The sequence below is a fragment of the Crocodylus porosus genome, unplaced genomic scaffold (assembly GCF_001723895.1).
Source record: "Crocodylus porosus isolate Cpor-Errol unplaced genomic scaffold, CroPor_comp1, whole genome shotgun sequence".
Lineage (NCBI taxonomy): Eukaryota > Metazoa > Chordata > Crocodylia > Crocodylidae > Crocodylus > Crocodylus porosus.
Genome location: NW_017728938.1, coordinates 5,743,410 through 5,759,684, shown reverse-complemented (window position 1 = coordinate 5,759,684; position 16,275 = coordinate 5,743,410). Strand labels below are relative to the sequence as shown.

At 46.6% G+C, this 16,275-nt stretch overlaps 1 protein-coding gene across 3 annotated transcripts in view; it reads left to right on the top strand.

Moving 5' to 3' along the window:
* Nucleotides 1–15,496, top strand: part of TRAIP (TRAF interacting protein) — a 34,854-nt gene extending 19,358 nt beyond the window's left edge. For all 3 annotated transcript variants that reach the window (XM_019547518.1, XM_019547520.1, XM_019547521.1), the window contains 10 exons: nucleotides 1,860–1,954; nucleotides 2,667–2,780; nucleotides 3,659–3,746; nucleotides 6,802–6,891; nucleotides 7,499–7,587; nucleotides 8,471–8,626; nucleotides 8,881–8,929; nucleotides 9,545–9,670; nucleotides 10,213–10,263; nucleotides 13,152–15,496. In XM_019547518.1, coding sequence (XP_019403063.1) covers nucleotides 1,860–1,954; nucleotides 2,667–2,780; nucleotides 3,659–3,746; nucleotides 6,802–6,891; nucleotides 7,499–7,587; nucleotides 8,471–8,626; nucleotides 8,881–8,929; nucleotides 9,545–9,670; nucleotides 10,213–10,263; nucleotides 13,152–13,283 — 990 coding nt within the window. In that variant the 3' untranslated portion in view covers nucleotides 13,284–15,496. The remainder of the gene's footprint in view (nucleotides 1–1,859; nucleotides 1,955–2,666; nucleotides 2,781–3,658; nucleotides 3,747–6,801; nucleotides 6,892–7,498; nucleotides 7,588–8,470; nucleotides 8,627–8,880; nucleotides 8,930–9,544; nucleotides 9,671–10,212; nucleotides 10,264–13,151) is intronic.
* Nucleotides 15,497–16,275: the final 779 nt, after the last annotated feature.

Below are 16,275 nucleotides of genomic sequence, written 5' to 3'. Positions count from 1 at the left end.
GCCAGCATAATTTTCTCAAACAGCTTGCCTAGGATTGAGGTGAGACTAACTGGCCTGTAGTTTCCTGGGTTCTTCCTCCCTCTTTTGAAGATGGGAACCACGCTGGCCCTCTTCCAGTCCTACAATTGATTGTATCCTGCCCATGGCTGTCCCTGTGGCATTCTACATGAAGCCAAGTCCTGCCTAGGGCAGCCTATACCTCACTCCTGCCCTGGCCCTGGCCATGCACAGCTTCCCAGAAGGGTTGCTTTTGCTGCTCCTGCAGCCAGCTGGGTGCTACTCGGGTGCCTCTTTTCCAGTGGTACCTCTTCCTTCTCCTCCTCCTCTTGTCCTTGCTGCACCTGCGGGCAGAGTGGGTGGAAGGCAGCCAGAGTGGCAGGAGTGGATAGGGCCCAGCCCTATGCAGAGTACCGTAAGTGCAGCCATGGGCCAGGTGGGGGGTGGGGGAGAGTAGACACCAAACCTCAGTGCATCACTTGGGCCAGCTCTGCTGTGTGGGCCTGCCCCCCACCCCTAGCTTCCAGGACCCTTGCACACACATGGGCGTACACCCACCTCCCACATGCACTATACAAAATTAAGACTTTATTTTGAGCTATTATGCCTCTATATACACTACTCAAAAAAAACCATAAATCAGGATAAAAAATTTTTTTTTAACTAAAGTTAAAATATAGTAGATGTTAGATTTTTGTGTGTGGTGTGTGTGTGTGATTTGTTTTTATCTATAATTTGTTAAAATGATATCTTCTGAAAGATTTTGTCAGCCCTCAACAGCTCACCAGAACTCCTGAGTGGCCTGCCAGCTGAACTAATTGTCCACCGTGGGCTAAACTGACTAGCATCAAGCCATGTCTGTCCTCCAGTAACACAGGGTGTGTTACTACTGAACATACTGAGCTGGACTTAGTTGGTACACAGGAGAAGAATGGCCTGGTGGTAGTTCTGACTCGGGAATCTAAATTTGTCTTCCACTGGTTTAGAACAGTGCCAGGGAAGTAGAAACAGAAGGCACCTGTGGTAGAGAGAACAGGTTAGGAACAGCCTTTGGCTTTTCCTGGAATGGGAAAAGCAAGTATTTGATCTAGGCCAGCTGGCATCTTACGGTGACATAAGTATCTCAGGGCTTCTATTCTGTCTTTGTGACTAGGTGAGGTGGTGGGAGGCTGAAGGCATATAAAACAATTCAGCTTCTTTAAGCAGAAGGGCTTCTCGTTATATCTTAAAACACTTCAGTGTTTGGCCAGTCTTTGGAATCAGATCAAACAGCATTGCATTGAAAAAGTAGATCAGGAACCTTTGAAGTTGATGTGCAAAATGGATCCAGAGATCAAAGCATAGGCAACAGGTGCATTAAAAAATCATCAGATCCCCACCCAAACCCTCTGTATATTCCATTGATCCAGACAGGGTCACTTCCTAATGCCATATGCCCCAGAAATACCTAGACAACTAGCTCTCCAGTGTAATCTGGAAAGGGTACCTGCTTCTTGGTCATGTGTCAGATATCCCAGCTGAGCTTCCTACAGTGTTTCCTATTTCATCTCCTTAAAAAAAAAGGGGAGGCTTACTGTGTTAGAGGGGGAAGAGGACTGCTATAACTGGAAACCTTTTACTTTTCTGGGAAAGATCCCACACAAATCCTAGTAGGAGAAACAATTCTAAGCAAAGCCCTGGGCTGAACCACCTTGTGACTAGCGCCAAAGACTTGCCATTTGTGGAAGCGTGATGCAGTTGGGTGGGAATCTAAAGCCCCTTTGATTCTGGACTGTTCAGTTGACAATTGCTTTGAGGGACTGCTTTGGGTTTGGTGTCCCTGAAGCCCTTTTTAAATATCCCCAATCCTGCTTCTGTCTCAGAAACAAATGAAGTATTTGGAGAAGCAGAAGGAAGATGCCAAGAATGCGAAAGAAGAGGCATGCAGGCTCAGAAACAAGCTGCAAACTATGGAGAGGTTAGAGCTGGGACTGTGCTACGTACACCTATACTTGCAGAAATGAGCAGGCAGGGCAGTGGCTTATGCAGAGGGTTTTTACAAGGGCTATAAATGCTGGACATGCAGAGCTGCTATGAATCTGCTTTTCTTCTTTCTCTGTTGGGGTAAGCTGCAGTGCTACATATGAGCACAGATGTGTCCTCCTGGCCTGTCTGAGCCTGTTACCACCATGTTCCATCTGTCTTTCTCACCCTCAACACCTCCTCTCTCACCTGTCGAAGAAAGGTTTTTCCATTAGCATAATGAAGTTAGGCATGCCTGACTTATGCCTTCCTGCCTAGCCTTGGTTTGACTAAGGCTGTCTTATGAATGGGGTAACTCAGGCCTAGAGATAGCAATGTATTGTCTGTGGATACAGTAAATTAGTGACAAAGAATAAAACTCAGGAGTTCTGCCTCCTAATCCAGGGCTTAGTCCACAAGAGTTAAGTTGTCCCTGCTGTGCCAAGCCATTGCTGCTCTACTTCCTCACCAGCAGCCAGTGACTTGGGAGGATGCTGGTAAGAAGTTGTAACTTCTTCCCCCAGCTGGAGAAGAAGCAGCAGGTGGCCTACATCTACAGTAATTCTCCATGAGTCCTGACAGCTAGCTCTAGGGTGCCAGGGCTCATCTGCTTTCTTAGCCCCTGCTGCACTGCTGTTCTGTTACCTGACCAGCTGCTTCTGTTGCAGGATTGAGATTCTATTAAAGAGCCAACGCCCAGAAGTGGAGGAGATGATCCGAGATATAGGAGCAGGGCAGGCGGCAGTGGAACAGCTTGCAGTCTATTGTATCTCACTGAAAAAGTAGGTGTTGCTGGTTTGGCTGTAGTTTGTTCTATCGCCTTTGTCTGTAGATATAGCACTCCCCCTACAGGGCACTGCCAGGAAGTACAGTGATTTAGCTAGAGTGACTGCCTATTACTACATGGTGGGGTTGACTGACAGAATTCAGGTGACTTAGATTGGAGACTGCCACACAGATTCTCCCACTGTCCCTGTAGAAACATGAGCATCACTATGGGAACAATTGTCATTGCATCTAGGGGATGATGATTGGCTGAGAGCCAAGAGAACAATCTCTTCATGTGTTCAGAGGATGGGTGGCATAATATCCATATGTCCATGCAGAGTGTAGTATTGTGCAGCTGCAGGCCAGGTTGTTCTGTACTCCCAAGTTCCTATCACACTAATCTGCAGTGACTCCAGATCTTCCAGGAGACCCTTCCATTCATACTGTGATAAATTACAGCTTTTGTGTAATTGCAATCTTAATTCTGAGCTGAACAAGCACACCTGCATTGTTATCAGAAGAGATTTTGCACAGAAGGTACCCAAAGTGCCTGTGGAAAGTATTTTTAAAGCAAAATTATATGTGTGTTTCTCAGGAAGGAGGCTATCTCCTTTTTCATGTGAATGACATGTCTTCACATTTGCAGTCAAGGGCTTTATTCTTGCTCCTTCTAGTTGTCCAGGCTTAGTCTCCCTCTAGGCTTGTTTGTAGATTAGCCTTAGTCATAACTGAGTTGCTCCCCAGAAGAGTTCTTGTGGAACACACCGATTTGCACCAGGCATTCTGCTGAGAAGCTGTGATTTGAGTTTTTTGGGGGGCTGCATCTGGTCACTGGCTCCTACTAAGAATCCTGCGATAATTCATAGAATTGACTCTTTTGGGCCATTTCCAGGGAATTTGAAAATCTGAAGGAGGCTCAGAAGGTGTCTAGCGATATGACAGAGAAGCTGAAAAAGGAGCTGTTTTCTGGCAATAACAAGGTAAAGGGAAAGCAGACAGTGTTTTGTGAAGCATTGGGTTGATCTTGCTTCCATAGGCCAGTGTCTGTTGCTGCAGACCTGGACCCGCAGCAAAGAAAGCTTCCTGCAGCAAATACTGCTTTCATCCACCTGGATCAGTAATGCTGGTTACTACTTAGGACTAAAAAGTTTGCCACATTCTCTCATATTTCACCAGTCCCTGAATAAGAGACGCTTTGGTTTTGGAATGTGAAATGAAGAAGAAAAGATCATTCCTTGAAAATACCAGTAGCGTGGTATTTTCATAGGGAAAACACAAGCAGCTGCCATGGGGGGGAAGCAAAAACCTGTGGCTGCTCTGTTAACCCCCTGCAGGACAGGGCAGATACTGCTGGCTGAGCTGAACTGCCAAGCCCTTCTTCTCTTTTGGAGCTGAGGTGGGTGAGCAGCAAGCAGGGCCTGCTAGCATTGCTGAGGGCCCCATCATAGCCAGCAGCACCTGTGGGGCCAGCTTGAAGGATCCACCTGGGTTGAGCACAGGCCAAGCAGTTTGGGTCCAGCAGGATTGTGCCCTGAACTGACCTGTCAGGCACTGCTGGCTTCCTACCTCCTTTCGCTCAAGAAGAAAAGTGAGGGCCCGATTCTCCTGGAGCTGAACTGCCCAGCCCCTCTTCAAGCAAGGTGAACAGCCAGGAATGCCTACCAGTTCATCTGGGGCCCAGCTTGAGAAGAGAAGCTAGGCAGTTCACGCCTCAACTAGCAGTGTTCACTTAGTCAGCTGAGGGATCAATCTTGGTGGACCCAAACTGCCTTGTCCCTCTACTTCAGGCAAGTGGACCCCCAGTTAACACAGCAGGTGCTGCTGGATGCCTACGTGTCCTCAGAGGGGCTGAGCAATTCAGTTCCCATAGGATCTGGCCCTCTGCTTATCTCATTTCCTTATTTGACATGCCCCCCAGTTTCCAGTAGCTAATTGTTGGGGGAAAAGATGCACATCATATTTGAGTAAACATGGTAAATATCAAAATTTGAGCTCCAGATTTTAATTTGTGACTTCCTATGCATAGGGTTGGAGTGCCTCAAGTTATGGCAGGGCTGGTAGCTTGTCATATAAAGCTGTTAGTTTGAAACATGCTCTTGCAAGATGCACTTTGGAACAGCAGTGAATTCTTTGCATCAGTTTGCTGTTGCATATCTAAGCAGCTACAGCCTTTCCAGCTTGGAGAAGTGTAAATCTATCTGGGTCTTTCCTGGGCAGTAGCCTCTAGAGGTGCATTGATATATTGGTCGCATATTAGATCGGAACCAATAACAGGAAAATTAACACTATTGGCCATTGGCTTTTTGGGGGCCAGTAATGTCATCGATTAAATGCTCTGCACGTGCATGCAGTCACAGCGTACAGATGATCAGGAGTGCAGCCTGGCAGACTGGAGACCAGTGTCCAGCTGGTAAGTCTGTGGGAGGGGTAAGGAAGGGAGTGGAGCAGGGGAAGACACTGCCCAGCCAGGGTGATGAATGCGACCCCAGGAGCACAGATCCACGGGCAGCTCATAAGGGGGACATGATGGGTGGAGCAGAGAGTGGAGCCTGACTCCCCCCTGCGAAGCTTGCAGGGACCCCGCTGAGGAGTATGTGCACAGGGTGAGTGTGGGCTGCCTGCTGTGGCCTTGGGGCCAGGGACTGTGCCAGCCTCTTCCTGGCAGGGGAGCTGGGCTGGGGCTGTGCTCTGGGCCGGGAGGGCCAGGGTGGGTGGTGGTGGCGCTGGGAGGAGTGGCTACAGGGAATTTTGGGGTGGCTGTAGTCCGCCCCATAGCCCCACTCCCAGTACTGCTGCCATCTGCCCTGTGCCAGCCCAGCCCCTGGCCCTGAGTCCACAGCAGTTAACATGCCCTTGCCCCACACACAACTCTGGGGGAGGCACATGCCTCACATGTCTCCCCTGGGGGTGGTGCACAGCGATGGGATAGCTGCCCACCTTTCCATGTCCCCTGAATGAGCCACTTGCGGGTCCATCCCGATTCTGAGATCATTCACTGCCCTGGCTGAGCAGTACCTGCTGCTGCCCCACTTCCTCCCTCACTGTGGGGGCCTTGATCTGTCCCCCTGCAACACCCCTTCCCTCTCCAACACCCCTCTAATAATTGGCCATCAGTATCAGCCAATAAAAAAATTATTGGTGAACCCCTAGTAGCCTCCCTTGGCAGTTTTTGCAAGGTCTGTGGTGCTTAGCCTGCCATACTGACTTGGACAATGGGTGGGATTGAGTATTGAATCCAAATGCACGCTCCAAGGTGAAGAGATCCTGAGGGTGCATTGTCATTACACTGTTATCGACAAAGGCAGCTTTAAAAGAGCCTGTATGGTTTCAGGTACTAGCAGTTGCATTCAGGCTGCTGTAGCTTAGGAATACCCAAAGTAGGATAAGGTACAGTGCTGTTGAAGTCCTGTGATGTGCTAGGAGCCCAAGGGCCAGAGTACTTAATTATTTTCTTTGAATTTCCTTGTGTCACATTAAGGTAGCCCAAGCCCTAGCTGAGATCTGAAACTGCAGATTTTGGCAAGTCTGTACCATGAGTGTCAATGTAGCACAGGTGCTGTTCTAGTGGAACTAGCAAAACCCAGTCACTATGTTCATTCTGCAGCTGATAACCCACAATCTCTTTGTATTCACTTCTTATGGTTATAAATAACTGAGGCAGAGACTAGCTGCTGCCACCATGCGTTAGATCACAGAAAAGCTGTCAGTGCTAGGTGAGAGAGCACAGGAAGCAGTGTATGAAGCATCTCAGCTGGGGTTAAAGTAAGCAACCTGCAGAGGGGGCAGTTTCAGGATGGCTTGAAAAAATGGATAGGTGTGGATTGCTCATCCAGAAATGTTCCATAAATTTAAGCAGTAGCTGTGTATCTGTGTGATAGAAAGCTTAGTTCTCAAATGACACATTCTGAAAGCTGACTTAGGAGAGTCTGTGGCTGCTATTCAGCTGAAATGTGTACTGTCAAGATAGCTGGGATCACTGTCTAGCATTGCACCATGATGTATAATTGGAATGGCTGAACTGCTATTATTTTGCAGCTACAGAGAACTGTATCGGAGTTGGAGAAGACGAAGGAGGAGTTAAAAAATACTCAAAAAGATCTGAGGAATGCAGACAAGGAGATCATGGTGAGACCTTCACTTCTAAGCCTTCAAGATTTCGCAGCAGTCCGTGGTCTAGAGCAGCAGAGCCAGGACTTTGAGCTACCTGCTAGCTGGGTACTAGCTTACAGGTCATTCTGCTCCTCCTTCCTCATAGAATCATAGACTATTATGGTTGGAAGGGACCTCAGGAGGTCATCTAGTTCAGCCCCCTGCTTAAAGCAGGATCATCTCCAACTAGATCATCCCATACAAGGCTTTGTCTACCTGGGTCTTTAAAACCTCCAAGGACAGAGATTCAACAGCCTCTCTGTGTAGCCTGTCCCACTGTTTTACTACCCTCATAATGAGAGAGCTTTTCCTGTCATCTAACCTAAGCTTCCCTTGCTGCAATTTCAGACTATTGTTCCTTGTACTGTTCTCTGCCACCACTGGGAACAGTCTAGTGCCTCCTCTCTGTAGCTACCTTTCAAGTAGGATATTCTCACATGTTCTCATCCCTTGATTCTATCTCTCCCTGTGTTTCAGCTTGTGTTCTCTCCTGAGAAAGGGGAAGGAGGGTGCAAACTTCATCTGTGTTATAAGTTTACCATTTGTCTTATTGGTTCTGTGTTGCTTTTTTTTCTCCCTGAAGAGTTTGAAGAAGAAGATTGAAATCATGCAGGAGACCCTGAAGGTGCCATCTGTATCCAATGAGACACTCAGCCGACTAGTCTTGGAAAGGTTAGATAAGTGTATGAGAATCAGTGTGGTGTGTAATGCTGTTACTGCTCTGCAGGCAGGGATGAGGATGAGATTCAAGCTCCTAAGAATGTACAGTCTAGCGGGCAATGAGGAAAATAAAGGGTAAGTAGCAGCAGAAAATTGTAGCAAATGGTGAAGCATGGCAGACACCATGGTAGCTTAACCTTTCTGGTTTGTGTATTTTACTCTTTCCTCCCTCCTCATTGATGATGGTTTGATAGGAAACCAGGGGTTCTGCTCACCTTTTGTCTTGCTATCTAGAGCTGATAGTCTTGGTGCATCATGGAAAGTTGCTGGGTAAAAGCTAGGCCTAGTGGGAGTTCCCAGCTGGTTGGATTTAGCATGATGCAGTGGTGCTGGGAGGGCAAAAGGGCTTAAGCGCCTTCCACTCAAGAAATCAGTGTACTGTACAAACACTGTAACCTCAGAACCCTGGATAGCAAGACGGGTGGTTTAGATTGAGGAGCAACATGCTAGGCCCCTTCCAGTCTTGTGGTCAAGTTGGCTTAGGAAGGGGTTGTTTTCTGTGTTTGGGAAGTCCCTGGGATGCTGTGGTTGTTACTGGAAGTCCATACCAACATCTATTTAACCAGAGTGCTTTACACTGGAAGGGGGCAAGAGCTTATGAATGTGTGGATCTGTGCAGCAGTGAACACTGGCTTGGTGGTGTTTTCTTCCTGAGCTTGTATAGCACCCTGTACGATGAAACTGTCCTCTTGCCTGGGGTTTTCTGGCACCAGTACATCTGTTTTTATCATTGCTATTAAGTATTTATCTTGAGATACTGAGCTGTCTTCACTGTCTACCAGACAGTATGTAACATTGTGCCTGTTACTAATGTATCTTCGAAATGGTGTTGTAGCCCTGCTCCTGTGAAGTTGCTGAAACCGAAACTCCACCATCCTGCCTGCAGTGATGAGATTGATCTGGATGCCACATTTGATGTACAGACACCTGACCACCAGCCTCAAAAATCTACCACCACCCCTGCGAAAAGACTTAAGCTAGATAAAAAGCAGTGAGTTTTTCCCTTCCTCTGGCCATAGATGGGATAAATGTGTGCATCCCTCTGACCTTCCCACATCTGCCTGAGCACTGGGCTAATCTCCAGCTGTTTTTAAGTCATTGCATTAAGGGACATTTAGACCTTAATTATTTGACCTTTCATGTAGCATGCTGACTTAATGACTTTCTTCTTGTGGCTGCAGTGCTTCCCTGCAGCAGTGAAATGAGGGTAGAGGTCTGCTGACTCACTGATCTGGTTTCTTACAGGCCTCCTATGGTGAACCTTGCCAAAAAAATTCTGAAGGAAGCAGCAGAGGTAAAGTAGCCTATTTATTGAACTCCATTCTGTTGCCTCTCTTATTCTCCTCCTCTTCCTACTTTTAATAGGCTTAAGAAATTGGCGTTCCATTCCCTCAGGAGATTGATCATCTGACAGCTGACCCACTTTGATCAGATCTTAGTAGTGTGATGTGTGATCCAAGGTGCATTGTTTGGACTTGTACAGGGCCTCATTTGCCATTGTCCATGTGTCAGGGACTTTCTGGCCTTGGTGGGTGCCTGTTGATTATGTGTTCTGCAGAGTTTTGGGGCACTCTGCAATGTAAGCACCAAGCCAGTGTTATTAGTTTAACCCAGGGGTGGACAAAATATGGCCCGTGGGCCGAATCTGGCCAATCAGGTGACTTTCATCCAGCCTGTGGGTGCCCACCAGTTGACTGTATCCTGCTTAGCCCTCATACTTTGCTCCCACTTTCATGTGTGGGAGGGCCCCAGCCCTGGCTAGCACACAGCTTCCAGGTGGGGCCACAGCTGCAACTGCCAGAGGACATGTTCAGCTTCCCTTGCCACTGCCTTATTCAGTGTTACCTGTCTAAACAAAATTCAGCAAGTAAATCTGGTCATTCAATCTTTTCTCTTTTTAATGGAACAGAGCAAGACAGACGACCCAGATGATGACCTTCTGAAAGGACTTCTGCCAGCATTTATCAGGAATTCTGTTCTTTCCAGGAAGCCATCTGGTAGCAGCTCATTGGGGTTGCAGAAGAATATAGGCACTGTGAGTGTGAACTGCCCTCCCCAAATCCTCCAGCAATTTGACTTCTTTAAGGGTTAGCACAATTTATTCTTGCCCCAGTGAGGGACAAGGAATGAAATAAGGCTTTACCCTGCCACCTTTCTCTGTTTTGGAAATCCCTTTCCCCTCAGGCACTGTCCAACCTTTGCTACGAAGCTAGTCATACACATTCAGTAAGATTGTTTCCACCCTTACTCCATGGAGCTTTGGGTATCTTCCTCCATATCTCTCAGTGACTGGGCTTGACTCCAGATATTGAGATCTTGGTAGACAAGCTTCCCATGTGTAAGGTAGATCAGCTTCCTTCAGGAAATTATCAAGACTTTTAATAGGGGCTAGTGACTTGGTGCATTTAATTGGAGACTCATCTCACAGGTCTGTTTTTTTTTTTAAAGTGAATGATCAACTGTTCCTCCAAATCTGGCTCTATTGATGTCACCCAAAGTCACAAACCCATTTTGCCTCAAAGTATTCTGCATGTGGGCTTTGGGTTGGCAGTAAAGATTTATTTCTTTTTCCTCTAGGTGAGAATGGGGTACGATGGCTTAGGAGGCAGAACAAAGTTTATACAGACTGTATCCTTTCCCCAATATGAAATTAGCAGTGGACTGAAGAAAAACAGCTTCCCTCTCAAGCTGGTGTGGTTAGGTTTAGGTTGAGCAATTCAGTGCTCCATATAGACAAAGAGGCTGGAAACTCTTAAGAGGAAACATGTTTGTTTTGACTTTGTTAAAAGTTTTTGTTTTTGTTCAGAGTAGACCTACCATATTTATTTGAATCCAAGATAAGCACCCCCCACCTCCCCCACCCCCAGCATTCAACAAGGGACAGGAAGCCCCTTGTCTTTGATTTGAGTAAAGGCAGAGGAGGGATAGGCAGCTGCTGCAGTGCCAACTCTATGCCTAAACCCAAGTTAGGGCCAGAGTCAGAGCTGCAGCAGCTGCCTGCCTGCCTGCCTCATATAGTCTCTGCCCCCTCTTTTCCCCCCAAACCCTCACACCACTACCCGCTGTCCTGCATAGCTCCAGCTCCATTCCCTCATGGGGAACAGAGTACAAGGAAGCTCTGGCTCCCAGCCTGGTCACGCAACATTTTCCTGGGACTCCAGAGCTGCTGCTACCACTGCTTACGGGCTATGCTGGGGCCAGAGCTTCCATGTGCTCTGGGAGGGAGAGGATCCAGAGCAGTGCCTGATAGTAAGTAGGGTGGGAGCAGAGGCTGTGGTGAGCAGGCAGGGGGGTAGGAAGGAGGGGCACCACCATGTAAGGTGGCAGGTGGCAAGGGGTGAAGGCACTGGAGCTGGGGCAGGTGGGACAAATGGTGAGAAAATGTGGTTGGGAGGCAAGCAACCCCATCTTCCTGCTACTGTTTTCCTTGCTTAGCAGTTGTGGGGAGGGGGAAAGTGAATTTAAGATGACCTTCCAATAATAAGATTCTATATGTGGAAAATTGTAACATACTTAAAAAAAATTTTATATACAAAATGTAATTATTGGGGGATTGTCTGAAATTCAGGTCTGTCTTGGATTCAGGTAAATAATAGCATTTCAGCAAATCCTGTTTTCTGTGCACCGAGTTGAACCACATTTCAAAATAAGGCCTAGTTGGGAGAGCCAGAACAGTATTGAACGCATCAGTATACCTGGTTAAAGCTGTTGTAGTGTCATTTCTTGCTGCCGTGCCTTGGGTTGGACAGCAGATCAATTTGTGTGATAGGTGCTTGTGTGGAAGACTTGTGGCTCAGACACACAGCTGTTGAAGGGTTTATGGCTTCTTGGACCCAGGGCCTAATGCTTTTTAAACTTATTTTGAGAGGGAAATCATGCCATTCAAAAGGGATGCGGAACTGGAAACAGGACAGTTATCTGATCACTACATAGCAGTGATTGGCGTGTAACCTTTGGGCCATCATTCAGGTAACCTTAATGCCTTTTGAAGAATAGTCTGTTATATGTATTCTGCTGTTAATGTATACATGGGCAGTATACCTAAGCTGTAGAGCTTTTTAGTCAGCAGTTACCATAGAGGGGGAATAGAAACTTTACATCTGTATGCTGGTAGTGACTAGGGCTACTTGGCCACACCAGTTTCTTCTCGCTGCCCATGGTTACAGTTGGAGCTTGCTGCCCTGAGCTATTGCTTATATTGTCTGTTATATAGTCTGCTAATATTGTAGCTAGTTCAGTTGACATAGTAGTGACGTGAGACTAGCTACCTCCCTGTATTTTTTATTTTCTTTTGGTACCAAGATTAGAATGCCTCTGAGACCTGAAGTTTAAATGTTGCCTATGTTTCAGTGTTGTCCTGCCCCTGCATTACTACCATACAAGATGGGGCAAGCAAAATGTTCCTTTTCCTTGGTAAGGACTACAGCCTGGATCCTCAGTCCTGGGATGACTGACTCTGGTCCCCTTGCCAGCCAGGGCTGCTCTGACCTGGCTCAGCATGTCCCAGGCACGCATTCAAATGCCATGCCCGAGAACAATAAACTCCAGCACAATATGCACCAGAGTTTATTGCTGCGTGCTAATAGCACATCTAAATACTCCCAATGAGTGCTTCCTCATTTTGATGCACCACTGACCTCAGCAGGCCTCAAGGGCATGCAGTCAAACCAAGAGTTGAGAGATGTCTTCTTAGCAGCCTCATGCTTCTGAGACCTGCCCTTGGCTCTCACTGACAGTGCCCTGCTGTGTACATCAGCTGGCTTCACAAAAACAGCTGAAAGTGCTGATTTTTTTTGACTACCTGTGGTTTCCTGAGCAAGGAAACCTGGATCAGACTTGGGGGTACAGAGATAGCTCCAAGAGAAAAGTCCTTACTCTTGGACTCCTAAAAGGACTCAATGCCTCATGAAAAAGATCTATAAATATGCCCAGGAATCAAGCATGACCTTAACCAAAGCACACTAATGATTAAATGTCCATCATCCATCAGTGTGATAGATTAAATTACCCATCTTGCAGTGTTGCCATGGTCATGCATTCTGGTATCCAGTATAGAAATTTAAATTAAAACATCCCAATTAGAAACCAGCCAGCATATCCTTAAAAGCATGCTAATTCTGCTGGTGATGCTATTTACAAACAATAAAAGCAAAAGTTCTTTAGGCATATGCCACCCTTCTGGCCATGGGCAATGGTGAAGGCACTGAGGTGTAATCAAACAGTTCTGCCCTTTCTTTCTACCCTGAACTAGAAGCCTGTAATGTGAAGATGCATGTGGGCACTGCTGACTAAAATGCTCTCTAGCTCAAGCATTCGGGACAGGCAGCCACCAGCAGAAGAGTAAATAGGCTGACTACTCATCTTGCAGAATGCTGGCTACTGTAAAGTGAGTCGCCTCTTCCACTCTGAGTGTTCAGAACCCTGCACACTTTCAGTGGCCTGGCACTCATGATAAATCTCCCCTTTGTACAGCCAGATCATCAGACTCATTTTCCTTGATAGTTTTATCCCTTCAGACAAACCCAACAGAGATTCGTCCATTACCTGGAAAGTACGGGAAAAGGAATGCCTCCAGGCCAGCATATGTGATTGCGGCGGCGTCTTCCTCTGGCTCTAACCAGGCCAAGTTGGATAGCTTCCTTCAGTAAACCTCAACAACTTGTACGGACGCTCCTGCATGAGTAGCCAGAAGTCTTTGGGATCAGAAAACTCTAAAGAACCACAGTACCACAGTAGATGCATGGTGCCATTCAGAGCCCTTTACAAGGGAATACAGCAATTTCTTGGTTTGCAGTTCATTCTAGAAAACCCAGGCTGAAGCAGAATGCTGGAGCAGGACCTACTTTGAGCTGCCAGCCTTTCTGGGCAAAGGAGAGTGCTGACATGAACCAGCCAATCTCAAGGTGAAAGAAGGCTAATGCTGTTGCTCAAGTGCTGGGGGGTTTTCTGGGGGGCGGGAAGAGGTGCACACAGCCCATGACTCCCTTTTTGGTTTGTTTCACCCAGTTCTATCTACTAAGAAATCCAGTAACTGCTTGGGATAGAGCAGATCTAGAGAAGGCTAAGAATGTAGGTGGAGCATCAGAGTCAATGTCCTGACACCCAGTCCCCACCTCAGATGGATCTTAGTGTGGAAAACAGCCCTGCAGCTGGGAGTTTCTGGTCTACCCTTCAAGCCTGCACTTTTCTTCCTGCAAATTGATGCATAAAGAGATTTCTGAAATTATCTCTGCTTTCTGAGTATTGGTCCTTGCAGGTCTGATCAAGAAGCAAAAGACACATGTTGAGGAGTCTGTGATTCAATCCCTATAATTCCACTGGCTCCATGGGCAGCTGCTTCTGCCATAGTGGCAGGAGAAGCAGCTGGTGGTGATGTTTTCTGTTGTAGATTGCCTTCCTCCAGCATCCATTGTCTGTTGATTGATTGAGCTTTTGTCTTCCATAGCTCTGTTTCTCCCAACGCATGCTAAACAAAGAACTTCCTCTGTCTTCTCCAAGGCTTTACTCGCAGCATCACCAAGCTTCTGGAGGTGATGGTACTCCAGCTGTTTCAGAATTAGCTTGAGACTAAAGGTGGTGGTGTATAGCATCCAAGATCTAATAAACAGAAACATCCTTGACAACACTTTGGGGGCAGCTCCCTGTGCTGGGGGGAGGAGAGAAGGATCTACATTTCAGTCCCAGTTGTCCCAGATACTGGGGTAGCTTAGCAATCCTTTTCCAATACAGAGACATGGGCTGGATCCAGGCTTAATGTAAACTCCACTGAAAGAAAGGGACTTGCATGGATTAGGTCTTTTTATTTTTGGTTTTCAGTGAGATGAAAGTAGATGCCTGTAATCCCAGGTTCCTTATTTTAAGCAGTGGAGATGCTTCTGCCAGATAGTTGCACTTGTCTTCTCTCTTCCATCATGACTAGGGACCTAACTTAGTAGGAGACTTGTTTATGCACAAGTAGTTCCACAAGGTTGGAGTCTGACAGGCCACCCATATGTTACTATCTTCATCTCCTTCTGTTGGGTGCTTGGGTCCTGGTGTCCACCCAAAGAACAAAGCAGTACCTGATCTACAGGCTTGAAAGTGGCTGAGGGATTGCTGCCTGACTATGTATCTTCTTTTCTTCAGATTGCTACCAAATATGCACCAGCAGTTTGATTAAGGGGTATTCTGTAATGAGCCTGTGTAAAGTAGAGGGATGCTTGTGGGGGTACTCTTATTGGGACTCAGATGTTCACAGGGTAGCACATGGATAATTCCAGTCTTGGGAGGTATTCATTTCCCTAAATAGAACTTCAAGTCCATCCCAGGCTCTTACTGAGCTGGAGGCTAGTGTGAATTTTAAAGGACTCTTGTCTAACTTTGGTTTGAAACGTAACTTAAACTTTTTTGTAGTTTTTAATTGTTATTAGCTGTCCCTGCCCTTCAGACTGGCTCCCTTCAGACAACAATGCAGATGTTCAATAAAAAAAATAAAAAGAAAACTTAGCCCTGTCTTTGCTGAGAAGATATTAGACACCTGCTGACTGTTAGTGAGGCCTTTCTACCGTGCCTCTTTGGCACTAAAGAGCTATCAGGTTTCCTAACTAGCCCTGGGACAAAATTTTAAGGCTCTATTCTGGGTTTGACTCGGACACAATGGAGTCATCTCTAAATACCGTATGTAATAAATTGGTTAGGGGGCTGGCTGGACAGATGAAATGTGCTTATATGGAAACAAAAATGTTTGTTTCATTTGTGTCACCAGATAGACCAAATCTAACAGTAGCTCCCTGTAGCAATATCTGTTCATAGATGGTACATAATGGAAACCTCCATTTGAGGCTTTCTGAGAACTTTGTGAAATAAATGTTGTGTTAAAATAGGTATTTGTTTCACTGTTTAACTGAAGTGACTGCTTTTGATGCATCTTCTCAGAGAAGGGTTCACACCCTTTAACTACAAGACAGGTGTTGGAAACCTAGCTCAAGTAGTGTCAGAAGGAAGTTACATTTGGAAGCGCACACAATACTTTCACCTTCCTCTGAGACATCTGGGGCTATTTAGAGATGGGACCTGCACTGGGTGGGCTACTGGTTTGATCCCACCTGGCAATTCCGTCCTCTGGTATACAGGGAGGGGGGCTGATGAGGGAAAATACCAGGAAACAAAGTGTTTCTGTAGCACATACTGTAAGAATTAGTCTGCTCTGTTGCTGAGAATTAATTAATCTCCAATCTTCGGAGGGAAACTGAGAAGTGGAGAAGGTAAAATGACACATTAAGGATAGGTGATGTTGTCCATGGGATCCATGCTGGAAAGCTATGGAAATTGCTTTATAGCATATATGGAAGATAAAAAGTAGTGACCTCCCCTCTACATCCTTGGCTCTAGTTAACACTAGCGATGGAGCTTGGTGTCTAAGGTTTTCTAATATCTGCCCCTCTAGACTGCTGCTGCCCTTAGTCAGTTTCCTTGCCTGTGAGGATGGTGCTGCCTTCCTGTATCTCTCTCGTTCACAGGCCTGGGAAAAATAGGTGAGTACAGGAATCTTAAATGTTCTGTTTGCTGAAGAACCCATGTTTTCCTGTGACTTTACCAAAAGCGCGATGAGCAGCACCATTTCTGCTTCCCCCTACCCTGCTTCCCCTCCATGCAGAAATG